We start from the raw sequence: 15,005 nt of genomic DNA, 5'->3' as shown, positions 1-15,005 counted from the left end.
TGACGTTGTGCTGCTGAGTGCGAGGTCGAGGGTTCCATTGCCTAACTACGATCGGGTCGGTCGCTGGCGCAGCGTTCTCTGAGCACGCGTTTAAGAAACGCCGAATCAAACCTGGAATTTGTTGCTGCCGTTTATTTAAATAATGTCACTGTGGGAAAATAGGCCACCGAAGGACCGGCTATACCGAACACCAAAAATAAACTTCAGCGATCTAAGGAATGCAGGAGAAAACGAAACAAACGCAAAAACAATAAGAAAGAACAATTTGGCAGTGGCTTAGCTCGGCTATGCCAGGATATACGTAGCAAAAGCCAAGGCATAGCATGGTTAGCCTTGGTTAATCTTGATTGCAAGTCCAGGTTAGTCTGGTTGTCTAGCTATGCTGCGGCGTTTAGCCAGTCGTTCGGCGCACTGTTCGTCTGTTTCCTGGGCGATTCGTTTCCTCTTCATCTCGTTCAGATCTCGATTCCAGGCCTCCTCCTGCTTATCAGAATTGTCGCCGTCCATACTGCCGCCTCAACTGTGGTTGCGGCGCACGCGAGCTCTCCTTTTCAATCCTCCGACATGTTATCAGGCATGCGACGCAGCCGGCGAAGCCAGCGGAGGCGAACGCAACGACGAGGAACGCGGTGTGACGTCATGTGCCTCCTCGGAGCACGGCCATGGCGAAATCGCAAGTTCGCGGCAAGTAAAGCTTTTGCTTTAACATAGCGAAGCTATAGCGCATCACGCATCTCAGGCGTTGCCTGCTATACAAATAGAGCTCGCTGTTATCAGAGACATGCTAGCGTCCAGTCACAGCGCGCCTTACCAAAAGTCTACCTGTATAGTCAGATCATTAAAGAAAAGCCCCACACGGTGAAGAATAAAGCACAACAATATTACAGTGCAAGTTCACACAAACTCACACGACGTCAGATAATGAGCAAATTCACAATTAATCATCTTTCAAAGAGACAGCATGTAGTCACTACCTATCAGAAAATCACGAAGAGCTGAGAAAGCGCGTCCATGTTTGTCTAGGCATGACCAGGGACCAGCATCATCTCCACGGATAAAAGATGCCTGTCCAGCCGGTTCAAGCGGTCGCGCAGGTCCTCTCGTTGGCACTCCTGTTGCGGTCGCTCGATGAGCAGGTGTTCCACAGACGCATCCGGGGCGCTAAAGTGGATCCAAGCAGCGGAAGACCTCTTCTTGATTTTATTTAGGAGCTAAGCTGCCTGAGGTCACCTTCAGGCGTAACCCATGTGTAGCGTATCAAACATGTGCCCAAGGCGTTCGCGTATCTTCTGAAGCACAAGAACGGGTAAATCTTTAATAGGAAAAAAAAATGACTTTGCCTCGTTGTCAAGCGACGTAGCTTCGCTAACTTATTTTCGCACACTAGATGAAGAGCGTTTGGAATTTGACATCGGATATTCCATAGGGGTCAAATTATCCGTAAACTTTTGTTCATCGCTTGTTCTTGTTTCTTCGTTCCTGTGCTGGAACACAAAATCTCTCGTGTGATGATCGGCAGCGATGATCGAATGCAGACAGGGAGCGAGGCAGACCATATCGACACGAAGATTGGTGAGCGTTTCAATTCCGACGCGTGGCAGATAAAACAAATGAATCACACTTTGAGCAAATAGGAAACAGAGTCTCCCTCTTCGACTGTATCAATGTGTGTTAGAGCCCAGACGCATTTTAACGTACATGGTACAGATCCTCACTTGTCTATCAGCAATCCTGATTTCAGCCCAGTTTCAGGGACAGCATATTGTGTCGATTGTTATACCTAAAACAGACAAAGAAAAGGGGCGGCAGGTTCGTTGGGCCGTCCCACAGATGCGATTGCCAATGAGAGTTAAACGTTTGTTAAACCACAACCTATGGGAATGGGCTTACTCTTAAAAGTAAACGTATTGGAAAACGAAACCGTTTTCCTTTTTTCTACAACTTCGATTCCCTTTCCCATTTCCACGTAGTCAGTGACGGCCTCAGCAAAAAAGTACCAGGCACGCAGAACTTATTGCTAGGCCATCTCAAACCTCTGCTGTGTCTCTAGCCAGCAAGGGACTCGTGAGCCGCTGTCACAGTACCACGCACCGCAGTGCCACTCAAGGTTTGTCCACGTCGAAGAATTATGACCGTCGGCGGAATGCCAACTCAGTGCGCACAAGACCGGGTTCTCCAAATCCGTTCTCCGCATCCGCACCCCCGCCCCCTCACCATCCCCCCCCCCCCCCCCCCCCCCGGCGCGCACCATGACTCGTCACCCGACACCACGCGCGTCTTCCGACCCCTGAAAACACCAACAGTTGCCACCCGGACACGTAAGGGAGTGGACCTCTCTCCCTGTGCGCACGACACGGAGGCAACTCGGGACAATTAGGAAGCGTACAAAACAATCATGCGGCCTTAGATTATCCATATTACGTGCGGTAGTCGCCTACCTGTGTGCCACCTCATTTCTTTAAATACCGACGTCGCCAGGTATACACAGAAAACACACTTCACGGCCAGACAAAGATGCAAACCCAGGCCCTGCGCTACGAGATAGCTTACAACCCACCGCACAGTTTTGGAATTTATTGAAGAAAACCCCATAATTTTAATATCTTTTGTTTAACTATCATACTTTTCGCAAGCTTTCATCATGCGTTATCTTCATTGTTTAAACCCGACTTACTTCCTTTTCTTTTTTCTTTAGTCTTTAGTTATGCTCACGATCGTGGGGTGCGTGCGGAGATGCGCAACCACTGCCGATTCGGGAAACGAAGAAAAAGAGGCTGAACGAGCGTAACCACAGCTTGGACAAACATTTTCGTAAAAAATCGTCGTCGCTGCCCCATTACGACACGGACAAAGAATTAGCAACCATTTTTTTTTTTTTTTTTCGGCGAAGCCTTGTCAGGAAAACCATTTGAGAGCGCCTAATTCAGGGGTCAAATATTGAACGCCTAGGGCGGTTGGGCGGCGATATCTTTCTCCTTTCGACTCGCTGGAGACGGCCGGCAAATATTGCAGCAGCGTCGCCGGGTTCGAACGCGTCATCCCCAAGAGGCTCCGTTAACTGAGGGCACACAACGGCGGGGACGACGACGCTTGCGCAAGCAACGGCTTTCTCTCCAGCGCTGATGCAACGCAAAACTTTCATAAAGGACACCACAGGGCACGCTTTAAAAAGATAACCCAGATACGGCCACTGACCCGCAGAGCACTGCGCTCGGCGGCCAGCGATCCCGAGATAGCCGTTGGGCGCGAAGTAAGCCGTTTTACGGTCATTGTTCGTGCTTCGCGTGTACGCATCGCCGATGTCTTTTCCAGCGGCACCTTCCTTTTCTCTTGTTCCGTCTTGGAAATGGAGCGAGCACTGCGAGCTCTGGCGATCTCCGGCGACGGTTCATTTCTTTTTAAGAGCTTTCAAAGATACGACCGCGGCGGCGGTAAAATGGGCAGCAGCAGGAGCCTACGTCACTTTGCAGATGTAGTACATAGAGACCCTGGTGTAGGATTGTGTCCACACTCGCGTCCCCGCTTGTTGCGCTAGAATGTGTCGGCGATTGTGCGTGCGCGTATAGATAAGCGCCGACCTCTGAATTTCGGGCCGTTCTTGATCCCCTGACATATCGTGCGCGGTCGTTGCGTCGTCTCGTTTGCGTTGGTTCGTTGTGCCTTTGGCGGCTGACAGTGTGAAGGAACGTCGAGGACTGCGCGTATGTAGCGGGGACTGTAAGCGATCTGCATTGGTCGGTTACGCAATATAGACATATATACCCCTATTCACGCTAATATGTGGCACCGACCGAAATTCTGGCCGCTTCTTATTCAGTTCAGTGCAAGTTCGTTTCCTTAAGGACCCCCGTGGTAGAGACATTACAAAATGGGTGGGGTCACGGGTTGATGTCTACTGGGATAGAACTTCAGTTACCTTTTACAAGAACATCGATGGAGAACTGGTGGATGCAGCTTGGTGGAGAAGGCCCTTGCTGTCCGAGGCTGCTTGGAAGAAAAATGAAGTTGCCAAAGTATTGAATTTGATCGAATTACACTGGATATAAGTAATTCTATAGCGGTATATTGAGTTGTATTGATATACGATGTGCGAAACCTGCAAGTGCGCCCTTCTCCATACGCCCAGTTTCAACATACCAAGATGGCGGACATTGGGCTAGAATCGTAATAGGTGGTGTCCAAATCCACGCTGCAACGTCGGTTTCCTCTGAATGTGAAAAACGGATCTCGAAGGCTATGCTTTTTTCTGGCAGCACGCGTCGGAACTGATTGCGGATCTGGAAAAACAGCCATTACCACCGCGTTTTAGACACCATCACCGCATGCGCGCTGGTGATGTCATTTCTGCAGTCCACTGTTCTGCGCATCGTCCAAGCTTTCAAAGCGCTGGCCTTAGCTTTAATAGTGCTACTAGCGGGAGCGCGGTGATATTAATTACGGATAAGTTAATTGTCTGGGAAAGCATGCCTAAAGAATTTTGCATATTGTTCATTGTATTGAATTTTATTGACTTGCGTTCATTTCCAATAATGTGGCAGAAGACAAGGAAAAAGAATGCGGAAACTCCTCTCGAGCTGTTTAAGTAGGCGTAAGCGTACCCCCAAATTTCACTTAGGCCGCCCCCAAATTTCAATTTGCCCCGACCCCAAATTTCAAGTTGGTCCACCCTCTAATTTAAGTTGGCCTGCTTGAAAATTTCAAGTTGGCCCTCTTGCAGATTTCAAGTTGGCCCACCCGCGAATTTCAGCTGTCCCACTCCTATATTATAAGCTTGCCCGTGCATCTTCTATGAACCCCTGTGCCTCCTTATCGGTATTCTTTCTTTATTTTTGGTTTAGATGGTTTTTATCGCTTGTAAATCTACCAATTACCTACATTTCCACTACTATAACGATTAAATATCTTAACTTTGTAAATTAAGCGTTTCCGTGCAGGTACACGGCATTACACTTTTCGCGTGACGGGGCTGGATTACTCGCCGAAGAATACTTACGCCATCAACGTATTGGTTTGTCCCCCTTTTCAGTGGTATTGATCATAACACGAAGACCAAACGTGTATTTTACGAAAGAGTGGCAGCTTTGTTGCACGTTAACAAATAGAAGTCCATAGATGTCCGCAGCAGTCTTTTATTAATTACATTTAGCGCTCGCAGCAATGACAGGGATAGCAAGCACTCGAGGCTTGTGCTGCTGTGCCACGTGAACATCACCCCGAAGGCTGCCAGGCGTCATAGCTTTAACATCTGACGCGAAGGGGAGTGTCGCATGTGGCGAGGCCTGCTTTGTCATAGATTCGGCGGCATCACGCGAGGGGGCGCACGTAATCACGTCGAAAGGTGAGCCACCGCGACTCCACCGAGTGGTGACGGTTGCCGGAGATCACCTTCGGAAAAGCATCACCAGGAACGCCGTCGTCCGCAGACGGTGTCTGAGCATGACTGTAAGACACTTCCAATAGGCTTTCCGCATATATTGGTCCGATATATTTTCTGTACCCGGACGACTGCTGTTTCGACATACCTGTACAATGTATCTGATTGTATCTGTATTTATGTTATTGATGTAAAAAAAAGAAAGAACACTTATTGATGTTTAAGCAATACCGTGTTTCAAATTGCGGCTATTGTATTCTGTACTTTTTGTTATTAATTTATGTGCTTGTGTGACCGCAGCTGCGGGTGGCGAGGCCCAGTCAGGCACGTTCAGTGCCTTTTGTCGCGTCCCCCAAGGCATTTCTGTCTTGAATTCAATGTCTTGAATAAATGAATAAAGAAAGAAGAAAGAAAGCGCAGTAACAGCTTTACACTACCACTGATAGGCGTTCAAGCTACCGACCTCATTTTCGACAAATTTTATCGGTGACAAAACGAATGATATCAAGATGTCTTCAGTTGCTACAAATATACGTTATCCAGAGCAAACTTTCTTTATTCAATCAAACCTTCCTAACCTTTCTAAGCCTACTTTCCCTAACCATTGGATAAGCACAAAACGGCAAAGTATCGCCATCCCTGCGAATATGCATGATGATGATCGCGTGACTTACGTACCTTAGTCGTATTTTCGTTGGAACCCGACATAAAGCACTTTCGTGTTAAAAAGCAGAATACACAGCTTGAAGGGTTTGGTCAGCCCACGCACACGTCTACGTAACGGTGGTTAAGGAATGAAAGTATAATTATCACCCAGCACGTGGAGTAGCATGCTAGGCGGATATCCAGGCTAACATCTCCAGCATATCAATAAAATCTGTAAATCGCGAACCCCATGTTTTCCGTAATTATAGTCCTTGCTTTCCTTTATGCCGATTTCTTTCGAAAACTTTCTTTCTTTCGCGTTTATACCGACGGCATGTGATACATGTATTCTAACCCCGTTAAGCCGACCATCGAGGAATAATAAATAAATAAAAAAGCAATAATAACGCCTGAGCTTCGACCAGTGACGTCGACCAAAACTGCCTGCTAACTAGAGCATATTAAGCTGTAGTGCGGATGTTCTAGGCCGACATATCGAGGCAACCGGTTACGGGGTGAAAAAGCGTCTAACGTGCATACTTTCTTTTTTTTTTTTTTTTTGTCGAAGCACACGCGCACATATGCGTGTACAGAAAAGTGCATTTACGTGTTTTTATTCCGCATATATTTGTTCGGAGAGAATTACAAATGGCTGCGCTAGTTAGAAACGAGTTCGTAGCAGCACGGTGTCCCGGAGCTTGATCCATAAACGTGAACCTATTACGGGCGCCATACATTTCAACGCTAACCAGACGCTGATGTATGGTAATTGCCTTGCCTCTCTCACCTGCCACAGTGCTCACGCATGTCGAGAAAATAATTGATGATGGTAACTGGGAAGGCTCCCACGAAAAGTTTTGTAACCTTCCATCGGCGTTTTATTTGTGACTTTCTTTCGATCCGCATAGATTTTTCGCCCTGGGCTTTGGCAATAACCTGGCGTATCTATAGAGATGTTCTCATAACACGTGCTTGAATAGCAAAAAGAATTCTAGATATACCTTATAGGGAAAGCAAAAGAACAAAAGTTGGAAATAAAAGAAAGGCACGCCTTTGCAATAGCGAATATAATGCAGAACATTTTGATACTTACTTAAAAAGGCATAAATCTAAAGGCTGAGCTTGAAAGGGGGTTGTGAAAATCCAGTTTGTCTTCCGCTGACGTTGTGTCATTTAAAATGAAACGTCGGATCGGGCTGGGAGCTTGTAAATGGTCAGCAAGAGCAAGGTTACCCTAGCTGGTGCGATCGTGACAGTGCCAGTAACTTCACAAGCGAAGTGCACGCGGGCACATAGACAGAGAGCACGCGCCCTTACACGTATCTGCGCATATCAAATCGAAGGCGATTACATGACCTGGATTTTTTTGGATTGGATTGTAAAACTTTATTTGTCCAACAGATGTAGGGAAGGCTTTAAGCCTTCCCACCTAGACGACGGCCAGGAGTCCTTGGACCCTAGCGGCGGTTTCGGCCAGTTGGACGGTCTTCAGTTGAATCTCCGGATCGGAGCTGAGTAATAAGGTCTCCCATTGCTCTAAAGACTTTATCCTTCCCTCAGAGGGAGCCTGTGGGCATTCCCACAGAATGTGATTAAGATTAGCCCTGGCTTTACATAGCTTACACTGGCTGGAGTACTGACCCGGGTAGTAGAGGCTGCACGACACCGGGCTTGGAAACGAGTTGGTTTGCAGGCGACGCCAAGTGGAGGCCTGGCTCTTGTTTAAGGATGCATCAGCCGGAGGATATTTAACCCGCCCTAGTCTGTAGTGTTGTGTGATCTCTCTGTAGCACACTAAGCGGTCTCGCCCCGTGAAGCCTTCGGCTAGCCCACCAGCTCGGAATGTAAGTCCTCGAGCTAATTCGTGGGCCGCCTCGTTCCCAGCGAGGGAGGCGTGCGCAGGTGCCCAGATTATTTCAATTTTCCTGCTATCTCTGCAGGTCTGCAGGATTCTGTTAGCCTCGGGAGAAATTCTGCCTCTGGCAAAGTTCATCACCGCAACCTTAGAGTCGCTGACTATAATTTTGGCTGAAGTACTTGCAATTGCAAGTGCTATGGCAGATTCTTCTCCAATCTGAGAGCAATCCGTTGGAACTGTGCCACTGGCTATCAATCTAGTTTCAGCGCTCACTACAGCTAGCGCCATGCGGCCGTTGCCATAGTCTGCAGCATCAACGTAGAGCACGTCCTTCGAGTTTTTGAAACGCTTCTCAAGAGCCTCCGCCCGTTTCTCTCTGCGTTCCTTGTGATGGATTGGGTGCATGTTTTGAGGTAGTGGTGGGATTATTAGTCGATTCCGCACGCTTCGCGGCAGGTCGACTTTGATGCCTTCTTGCCCCTCATAGTTTATGCCCAGCCTAGCTAGGATTTTCCTGCCCGTAGGGCTTCCCGCAAGTCTCTCATACTGCGAGATCCTCACTGCTTCAATAATCTCCTCAAGAGTGTTGTGGAGCCCTAGAGCTAAAAGCTTTTCATTTGCAGTGCGGATGGGAAGCCCCAGCGCCTGTTTTATACTTTTACGTATGATGCCCTCAATCTTCTTCTCGAATGCCCTAAAATTGAGGAAGGGAGCCACATACGCTATTCTACCTATCACAAAGGCCTGGACTAGCCTAACTAGATTCGCTTCTCTCATCCCGGACCGCCTGTTGGCGATCCTGCGGATCAACCTCATGGTCTGCAGTGCGCAGCCGTCTAGTTTCGTTATTGTTTCGCCATTAAAGCTGTTGGCCTGAATCAAAAGTCCCAGAACTCTGATTTTGTCCACTTTTGGAATGGGGATCCCCCCAGCTGTGAGAGAGATTTGCGGTTCCTCCTTACTGTCCCTGCTTTTCGGCTGGTATAGAAGCAGTTCCGATTTTTGCGGTGAACATTTAAGTCCCCTAGGTCCGACGTAACCTTCAACTGCCTGGATAGCCCTTTGGAGGGTTTCCTCTATTTGGGCATCGCTGCCCCTAGCTATCCACAACGTAATGTCATCAGCGTATATGCTGTGATTTAGTCCTTCAATAGCCTGCAGTCTTTCAGGGAGTTTGATCATGGCCACATTCCCGGAGAAGGAATTCAGGGAAAGCTTGACGACGTCTGCACACTAACCTCGTCAAACCTTCTCCATGTAATATATTTTTTCTGTCCAAATCCTCGGCATTGCGTTATATTCGGTATACTGAAGGAAACTGGAAGTTGTACTTGAAACATCACATATTGCATAAATTGTCGAGGACAGTACTGAACCGATCCGTATATCTGAGAGCGATGGCTCCGTGGGTCACTGTAGTAATGTTGTATTTGGAACGCAGTGGCATGAAAAGGTAAGCATTCCAAGTAGACATCAATTGGTGACTGCACTTCAGGTGGCGAAATCGCAGCGCCCACTCTCAGGCGTTTTGTCGCCGTTCGGTTTATTCACAAGCGCATATACGTTCGAAAGTATGACATATAAAAATTATTGACTAAGGCAATAATTTGTGCTATTTGGTCTGTCGTCTAGAGATGCTCGGTAGTACTACGAAGATACACAAAAGAGAGACAAACCAGGGCGGTAAATTGCACATGTCTATTTCGACATACCTACAGAGAACCAGAGAACAGCTAGCACGTGAATTAATCAAAGCGGCTAATGTTAAAAAAATTAGCAGAAAAGTGCGTGGGCATTGCTTCCCCGTGAGTATCTGTAAAACAAATGGTTTCTTAAATGCTTATTCACGCAGCCGTCTTTGGCACGATCCGGTGCTACGGTGAACACGCGCAAGAGGTCCACATGAGAATGCGCACGTATCTCCAAACAGTTGGAGCTTAGCACCATGTGCTGTTGTTCTTACGTCTGTCGTTGCCTCTTCAGTGCTGCTTCGCATCCAAGTATAAAGCTTTTGAATAAAACGCAATTGTAAAAGACGACTTGCTTATATTAGAAATTGCGACTGGGTGCACACATTGAAATGACCTATACTGCCATCGCATTGCTGTCATCTGTGTGGTAAATTTTATACATTTCGTTTCGTCATCCGCCAAGTGGCTGTTGTATTGTGTGCGACATCGATAAGCGTGTCCTGTTGCAACGGCCGGTATATATAATGTCAGTAGAACATCCGGAGGCCTTATAGCCTGTGAAGCGAGTGTTTCTTGACCCTTGACCTTCAGACAAAGGCGCAACGAATAGCTACACATTCGGTCTTAAGGGTTTTGAATGGCGGAAAGAACGAGAAAAAAAAAAAAAAACACAGGCGAAAGAAACGAAAGATGAGAAGATTACGAGACACGCAGTAAGCCCTCTCCAACTTGAACGTCGTCTCAGGAATACCGAAATCTCTCGGCTCTGATAGATGGCGACGTTTTCGCTGGTTTCCCAACAACAGGCAGAATCACTGCTCGCTTGAGTAATGCGCGCCATTAATCACCGCAATATGGCGGCCAGGCCTCTCGAAGCGCGGAGGGCCGTGGGACAAACCTCGTGCACGAGCCAAATGCGTGGGCGAGCGAGCGAGCGAATACGTTCACCGGCGGGCGGTGTGGCGAATCGTGCGTGCTTTATTCATGCCCGCCGTGCCAGGCAGCGTCGTGGCTTATACCGTCACGAACGTAAGCGACAACGTAGCCCTCGCGGAGCCCGGCAGAGAGGGGGGAGACACGCGCTATCACCGATGGCGGCGACGGTAAGGAAATATTCATGGCGGAAACCGAAAGCGCCGTCTCCTCCTCTCGTTCTATTACTTGGCGACGAATGTGGAAGCGTTTCCCGGGGAGAAGCGCAACAGTGCGATCTATATGCACCTGCGTCCGAACTACACGCTAGCGCCCGGGAAGGGCTGCTTACCCAGTGGAAATCGGGGCCTCCGGCTGCCCGTTCCGATGATGGCGATGAGCTAATGATCCCTTTTCGTCTAACGATGAACTACGGGCACTGCGCGTTCTCTCTCTCTTGAGAGAGAGACTGCACAGCTAAGCTCTGCAGTTCCTTCTCTGCAGCGAGTAGTGGAGGAGGTCACGCGTTCTTAGCGTAAGAACTGTGTGCAGGGTACGTTGCCTATACGCGCATCGGGTTCACCTGAGTGAGCACGCGCGATAGAAGGGAAGGAATGGAGTGCGGATAATTTCGTGTTGTTGACTCCTGAAGAAAATGTATTCGCTTCGGTGAATTAAGACGGCACTAATTTCCATTTCTGTCCTTCTGTTTCCCTTCCAAAAATAAAAAAGTAATAGCCAACCTTGACATTAAGCAGGCATTCTTTTTTTGTCCCGTTCCACATCTCAACACGTGATGGCCATCGTTTTAAGTTTGAAAGTGCCAAGCTGCTACATCAATCTGAACTCCCACTCATTCGTTCCAGATACGTCACCATAATGAAATGGCATCCCCACCTCCGTTTTCACGATTTCACAACGACGCCGGCATCAACTTGAATGGTGCGTACTGCTTTCACTGCTCCCGGTTCGAAATACCTGCGACTCGTCCCAGTGGACCCAACTTTTCGAAATAGTATAAGGTAAAACTTTCTCCGGTTCCCTTCGTTGCATCGCGTGCTCCAGTTAAGAGCGAGTGCGCGCCGATCTGGGCCCGTTTTGCTTTTCCACCTTTGTGGAGGCACGAAAAATATCTCGCACACTGCCGGAGCGGAACTCGGCCCATTATTCGGGGGCCAAGTTCGTGCGGCGAGCGTTAGCGGCTGCGACGTGCGTGCAAAGCGCGCCATTCGCTCGCGCTGGGCGCGCAATTAGGAAGGACGGAGGAAATGGTGCTTTCCGTGTATAGGCCATCTTTACGCTGTTTATGAGTCGCAAAGGTTTGTTCCTCGACATGCTCCGCTGGTACCATCCTTTAAGTTTCCTACGAGACAACAAATAAATAAAAGAGAGAGAGAGAAAGCAAATTGTCGCACTTTGCTTTTTTGTTCCTATTCACCTAAATTTTTTGCATCGCGCCTGATACTATAGTATCAAGCAAGTATACTTGCTTTGCTGTATACTCGAGCGTGCAATTCCACCCTGCTATAATGACCCGGGGTATGCTGCCTCAATAGTCTCGCCGTTTTCCCCTCTTTGATATGCGTCGTCAGCAACAATAAAGCGTCATTATTTAGAGCTTACTATCCTCGATCCACAACGTATCCCGTTAGTTTTATCATCATAGACCCTGGAACATCTTCGCAGATTTCACGTCTACGAACTTCCGCCGAAGCATGCTCATTGGAGTGGGATATCTATAGTCTTACGCTTTTTTTTTTATTTTGTCTTTTGATACGTATGGTATGAGCGAGACGAAAGGGAACCTGGACGTGCGACTTTTGTGAACCACGAACTACTATAGGCCAACAGATAATGAAGCCAATGAAATGACAGGGAAAAAAAATGAACTGTTATATTTCATTGAAACGTATAGAGCACGAGAAGAACAAAAGTGAACGAAAATACAACTTGCCGCCGCTAGGAGCTGAACCCACATCTTCCTCATCACATGTGCGATTATCTAACCATAGAGCTACGATGGCGACTACCTTGACGCCCACTTGCTTGTGCAATTGTGCATCCTGCCTTCTTTCACAGCGAAGATGCTTGCCTATAGCCCCTGTATAAAGTATGTAATCGCCCACCCACCCCGGGCGGGGGGGGGGGGGGGGGGGGGGGTTGGAGGTACCCTGGCCCGCTTAAGTCGGTATCAAGGCACGGGGGCAGGAATGTACGGGCCGATCCCGGAGATAGTGCAATACCGGACGGGCCTCCGGTGGAGGTCAAGCAGGCTTCAAGCACTCCGCCAACTTTCAAAAATAAGTTTAATATCATGGGCCCAAATAGATCCAAATAATTTAGGTGTTGTAGAAGATGCTATATATATATATATATATATATATATATATATATATATGTTAGAACGTGCCCTTGTAGGAAGTTGGCCTTCATGCGCTTTATTTGTTTAAAATGCTGTTTGAAGAATAATGAGAGGGGGAAAGAGTGTGGCGACAGCGCCTGTACACATTACCTAGGCTTCTGTGGTTATGACGTTACGCGCGTTCGAGGTGCTGGTGCGGCAGTTGTGGCAGATGCGTGGGAGGTGCGGTGACCGCGGCGGCACTTGCGTGGCGTAGTGTGGGGCCGTATTAAAAGATTCGTAATATATGTAGCCCATGTAAGCAGCCTAAACAGCTTCGCTGTCTGTGTGTTTGTTTACACACATACACACATCACTTACTCATTTACCTCTCTCTCTCTCTCTCTCTCTCTGTACTAGATCTGGTCCTGGGGAGTGTTAGCCAGCGCAGATTTTGCGTACTTTGTCAAAGACAATATGTTTAATAAAGAACCGAGAACTCAGAACTCAGTTGTGCGTTTGAGCAATTGCCGGGCCTCCTGGGACGGGCTCTCGCCGAAAGTTTTGGGGTGTCCGAAGGTTTAGATACTATGATGGAGCGACCGGAAAGGACAGCTCTCATCTCCTGCCACCCTCATCCCCTGTGGCGGCGCAAAAAGGCGCTGAAAGTCCGACTACCGACCTCCAATCACCGACAAGCCGAACAGACGAGAAAGTCAAAGAAAGCTGTTCTGTACAAAACCTAGAGGCGTGACGAGGTGTGCTATGTTTATTTTAACGAAACCCTTGTACTACGCCGGATGATGTATGACACACTTCCAAACAGACGAAAGTCATGCGCGCACACATACATGACTATCATGCTGACTGAGTCGCCGCACTGCTGGAATATACACGAGCGCGACATTTACCATAAATAATCTGAATTCAATGCTATCCATCCTGCAGGTCACACCCTTCAGCTGAAGATAATATAGGTTGTCTGCGTTTTCGTGTCAGAGCAGACGGCCCATTCGTGTCAGAGCAGACGGCCCACAATGGCCGTCTGCTCTGACACGAGCATGTCCGGCCTCCCTTCCAACCCACACCCCCCCCTGCCGCGGCAAAAGGTTACACGCATTCAACTGTACCTACAATTGTCTCTCTTGCCCTTTTCTCATAATTGCTCTTAGCAATCATTTCCAGAGCAGCACTTGGGTTTGACACTACTGAAGTGCCTGCCATTCTAATTATTCCAGACCTTTCATGCCATCCTCTGATTGGCTTTGCTCTTCACTAAGGTTCAGACGCCTCTTGCACTTCTAACATGTCAGAAAGCAAATTGCTCATCAGCACTTTGGAGAAAATATGCCACGACTAAATTGAAGCGCCGACTGTCGGTTCCAAATCCACATCGCGGTATGAAATGTTGTACCGCTCTATTCGTAGCCCGTTTCCTTTTCCGTTGAAAATGTCGGTGTGGAAGTGAGTACTCGTAAGCCAGAGGACGTCAACCGACGTCATACGAAAAAGTACCGCGTGCCTTTCAAGATGTTTTGACACCGGGCTTTCTTGCTGCAGTAGAGTTCGGAAAGCTGCCTAAGAGAGTTTGTTCTAAGCAGAAATATGATTGTGAATTACAGAAGAAAAGCTCCTTTCTGCGGCAAAAAAATTCCACGTTCTTTTCTTTTTTTCGCCATCAATACGATTGTTATACGTAATTGCGAAACGCTGTCTCCCGCATTAAGTGTCACAAAAGTCGAAAGCACCAGGAAAGCGGTTCCGGGCGAAGATCAAACCGGAAACCTGCTGGAAGAACCTATGATGTCTCGCAACACTTATTGGGGGATTTTGTCAAAATAAATTTTTGTTAACACGAGACACGCTGCTACCCATTTTAGCAAGCAGAGCGCAGGTGCCCCTGATGTAATCTTGAGCTCTACGCTTCAAATCTGAGTCTCCTAACGTCGTTTCAATTAATTGTACTGTCCAGGGGCGTACACAATATTGAACGGACCTTTCAGAGAAACTGAACTAAGCTGGCCTGAGAAATTCTGCTAATAAAACATAATCGTTAATTTTGCAGTAAGACGTCGTTTATTAGAAGAAAAAAGCAAGACCACCGTTTTCATTCATTTATTTATTTATTTATTTAGTTAGTTAGTTAGTTAGTTAGTTAGTTAGTTAGTTAGTTAGTTAGTTAGT

The 15,005-nt window shown here is 47.7% G+C and overlaps 1 protein-coding gene and 1 non-coding gene across 2 annotated transcripts; both read right to left on the bottom strand.

Annotated features, from left to right (window-relative positions):
• Nucleotides 1-7,397: 7,397 nt before the first annotated feature.
• On the bottom strand, nucleotides 7,398-8,654 carry LOC140218346 (uncharacterized). Its single transcript, XM_072288080.1, has one exon. The coding sequence runs from the start codon at nucleotides 8,652-8,654 to the stop codon at nucleotides 7,449-7,451; it is 1,206 nt and encodes a 401-aa protein (XP_072144181.1). The 3' UTR covers nucleotides 7,398-7,448.
• A 4,035-nt stretch (nucleotides 8,655-12,689) lies between these two features.
• LOC126532526 (U2 spliceosomal RNA) lies at nucleotides 12,690-12,874 on the bottom strand. Its single transcript, XR_007599813.1, has one exon. It is a non-coding gene; the product is annotated as a U2 spliceosomal RNA (small nuclear RNA).
• Nucleotides 12,875-15,005: the final 2,131 nt, after the last annotated feature.

The sequence above is a fragment of the Dermacentor andersoni genome, chromosome 5 (assembly GCF_023375885.2).
Source record: "Dermacentor andersoni chromosome 5, qqDerAnde1_hic_scaffold, whole genome shotgun sequence".
In the NCBI taxonomy this organism is placed as follows: domain Eukaryota; kingdom Metazoa; phylum Arthropoda; class Arachnida; order Ixodida; family Ixodidae; genus Dermacentor; species Dermacentor andersoni.
Note: the sequence above shows the minus strand (reverse complement) of the source record. Positions and strands in the feature narration are given on the sequence as shown.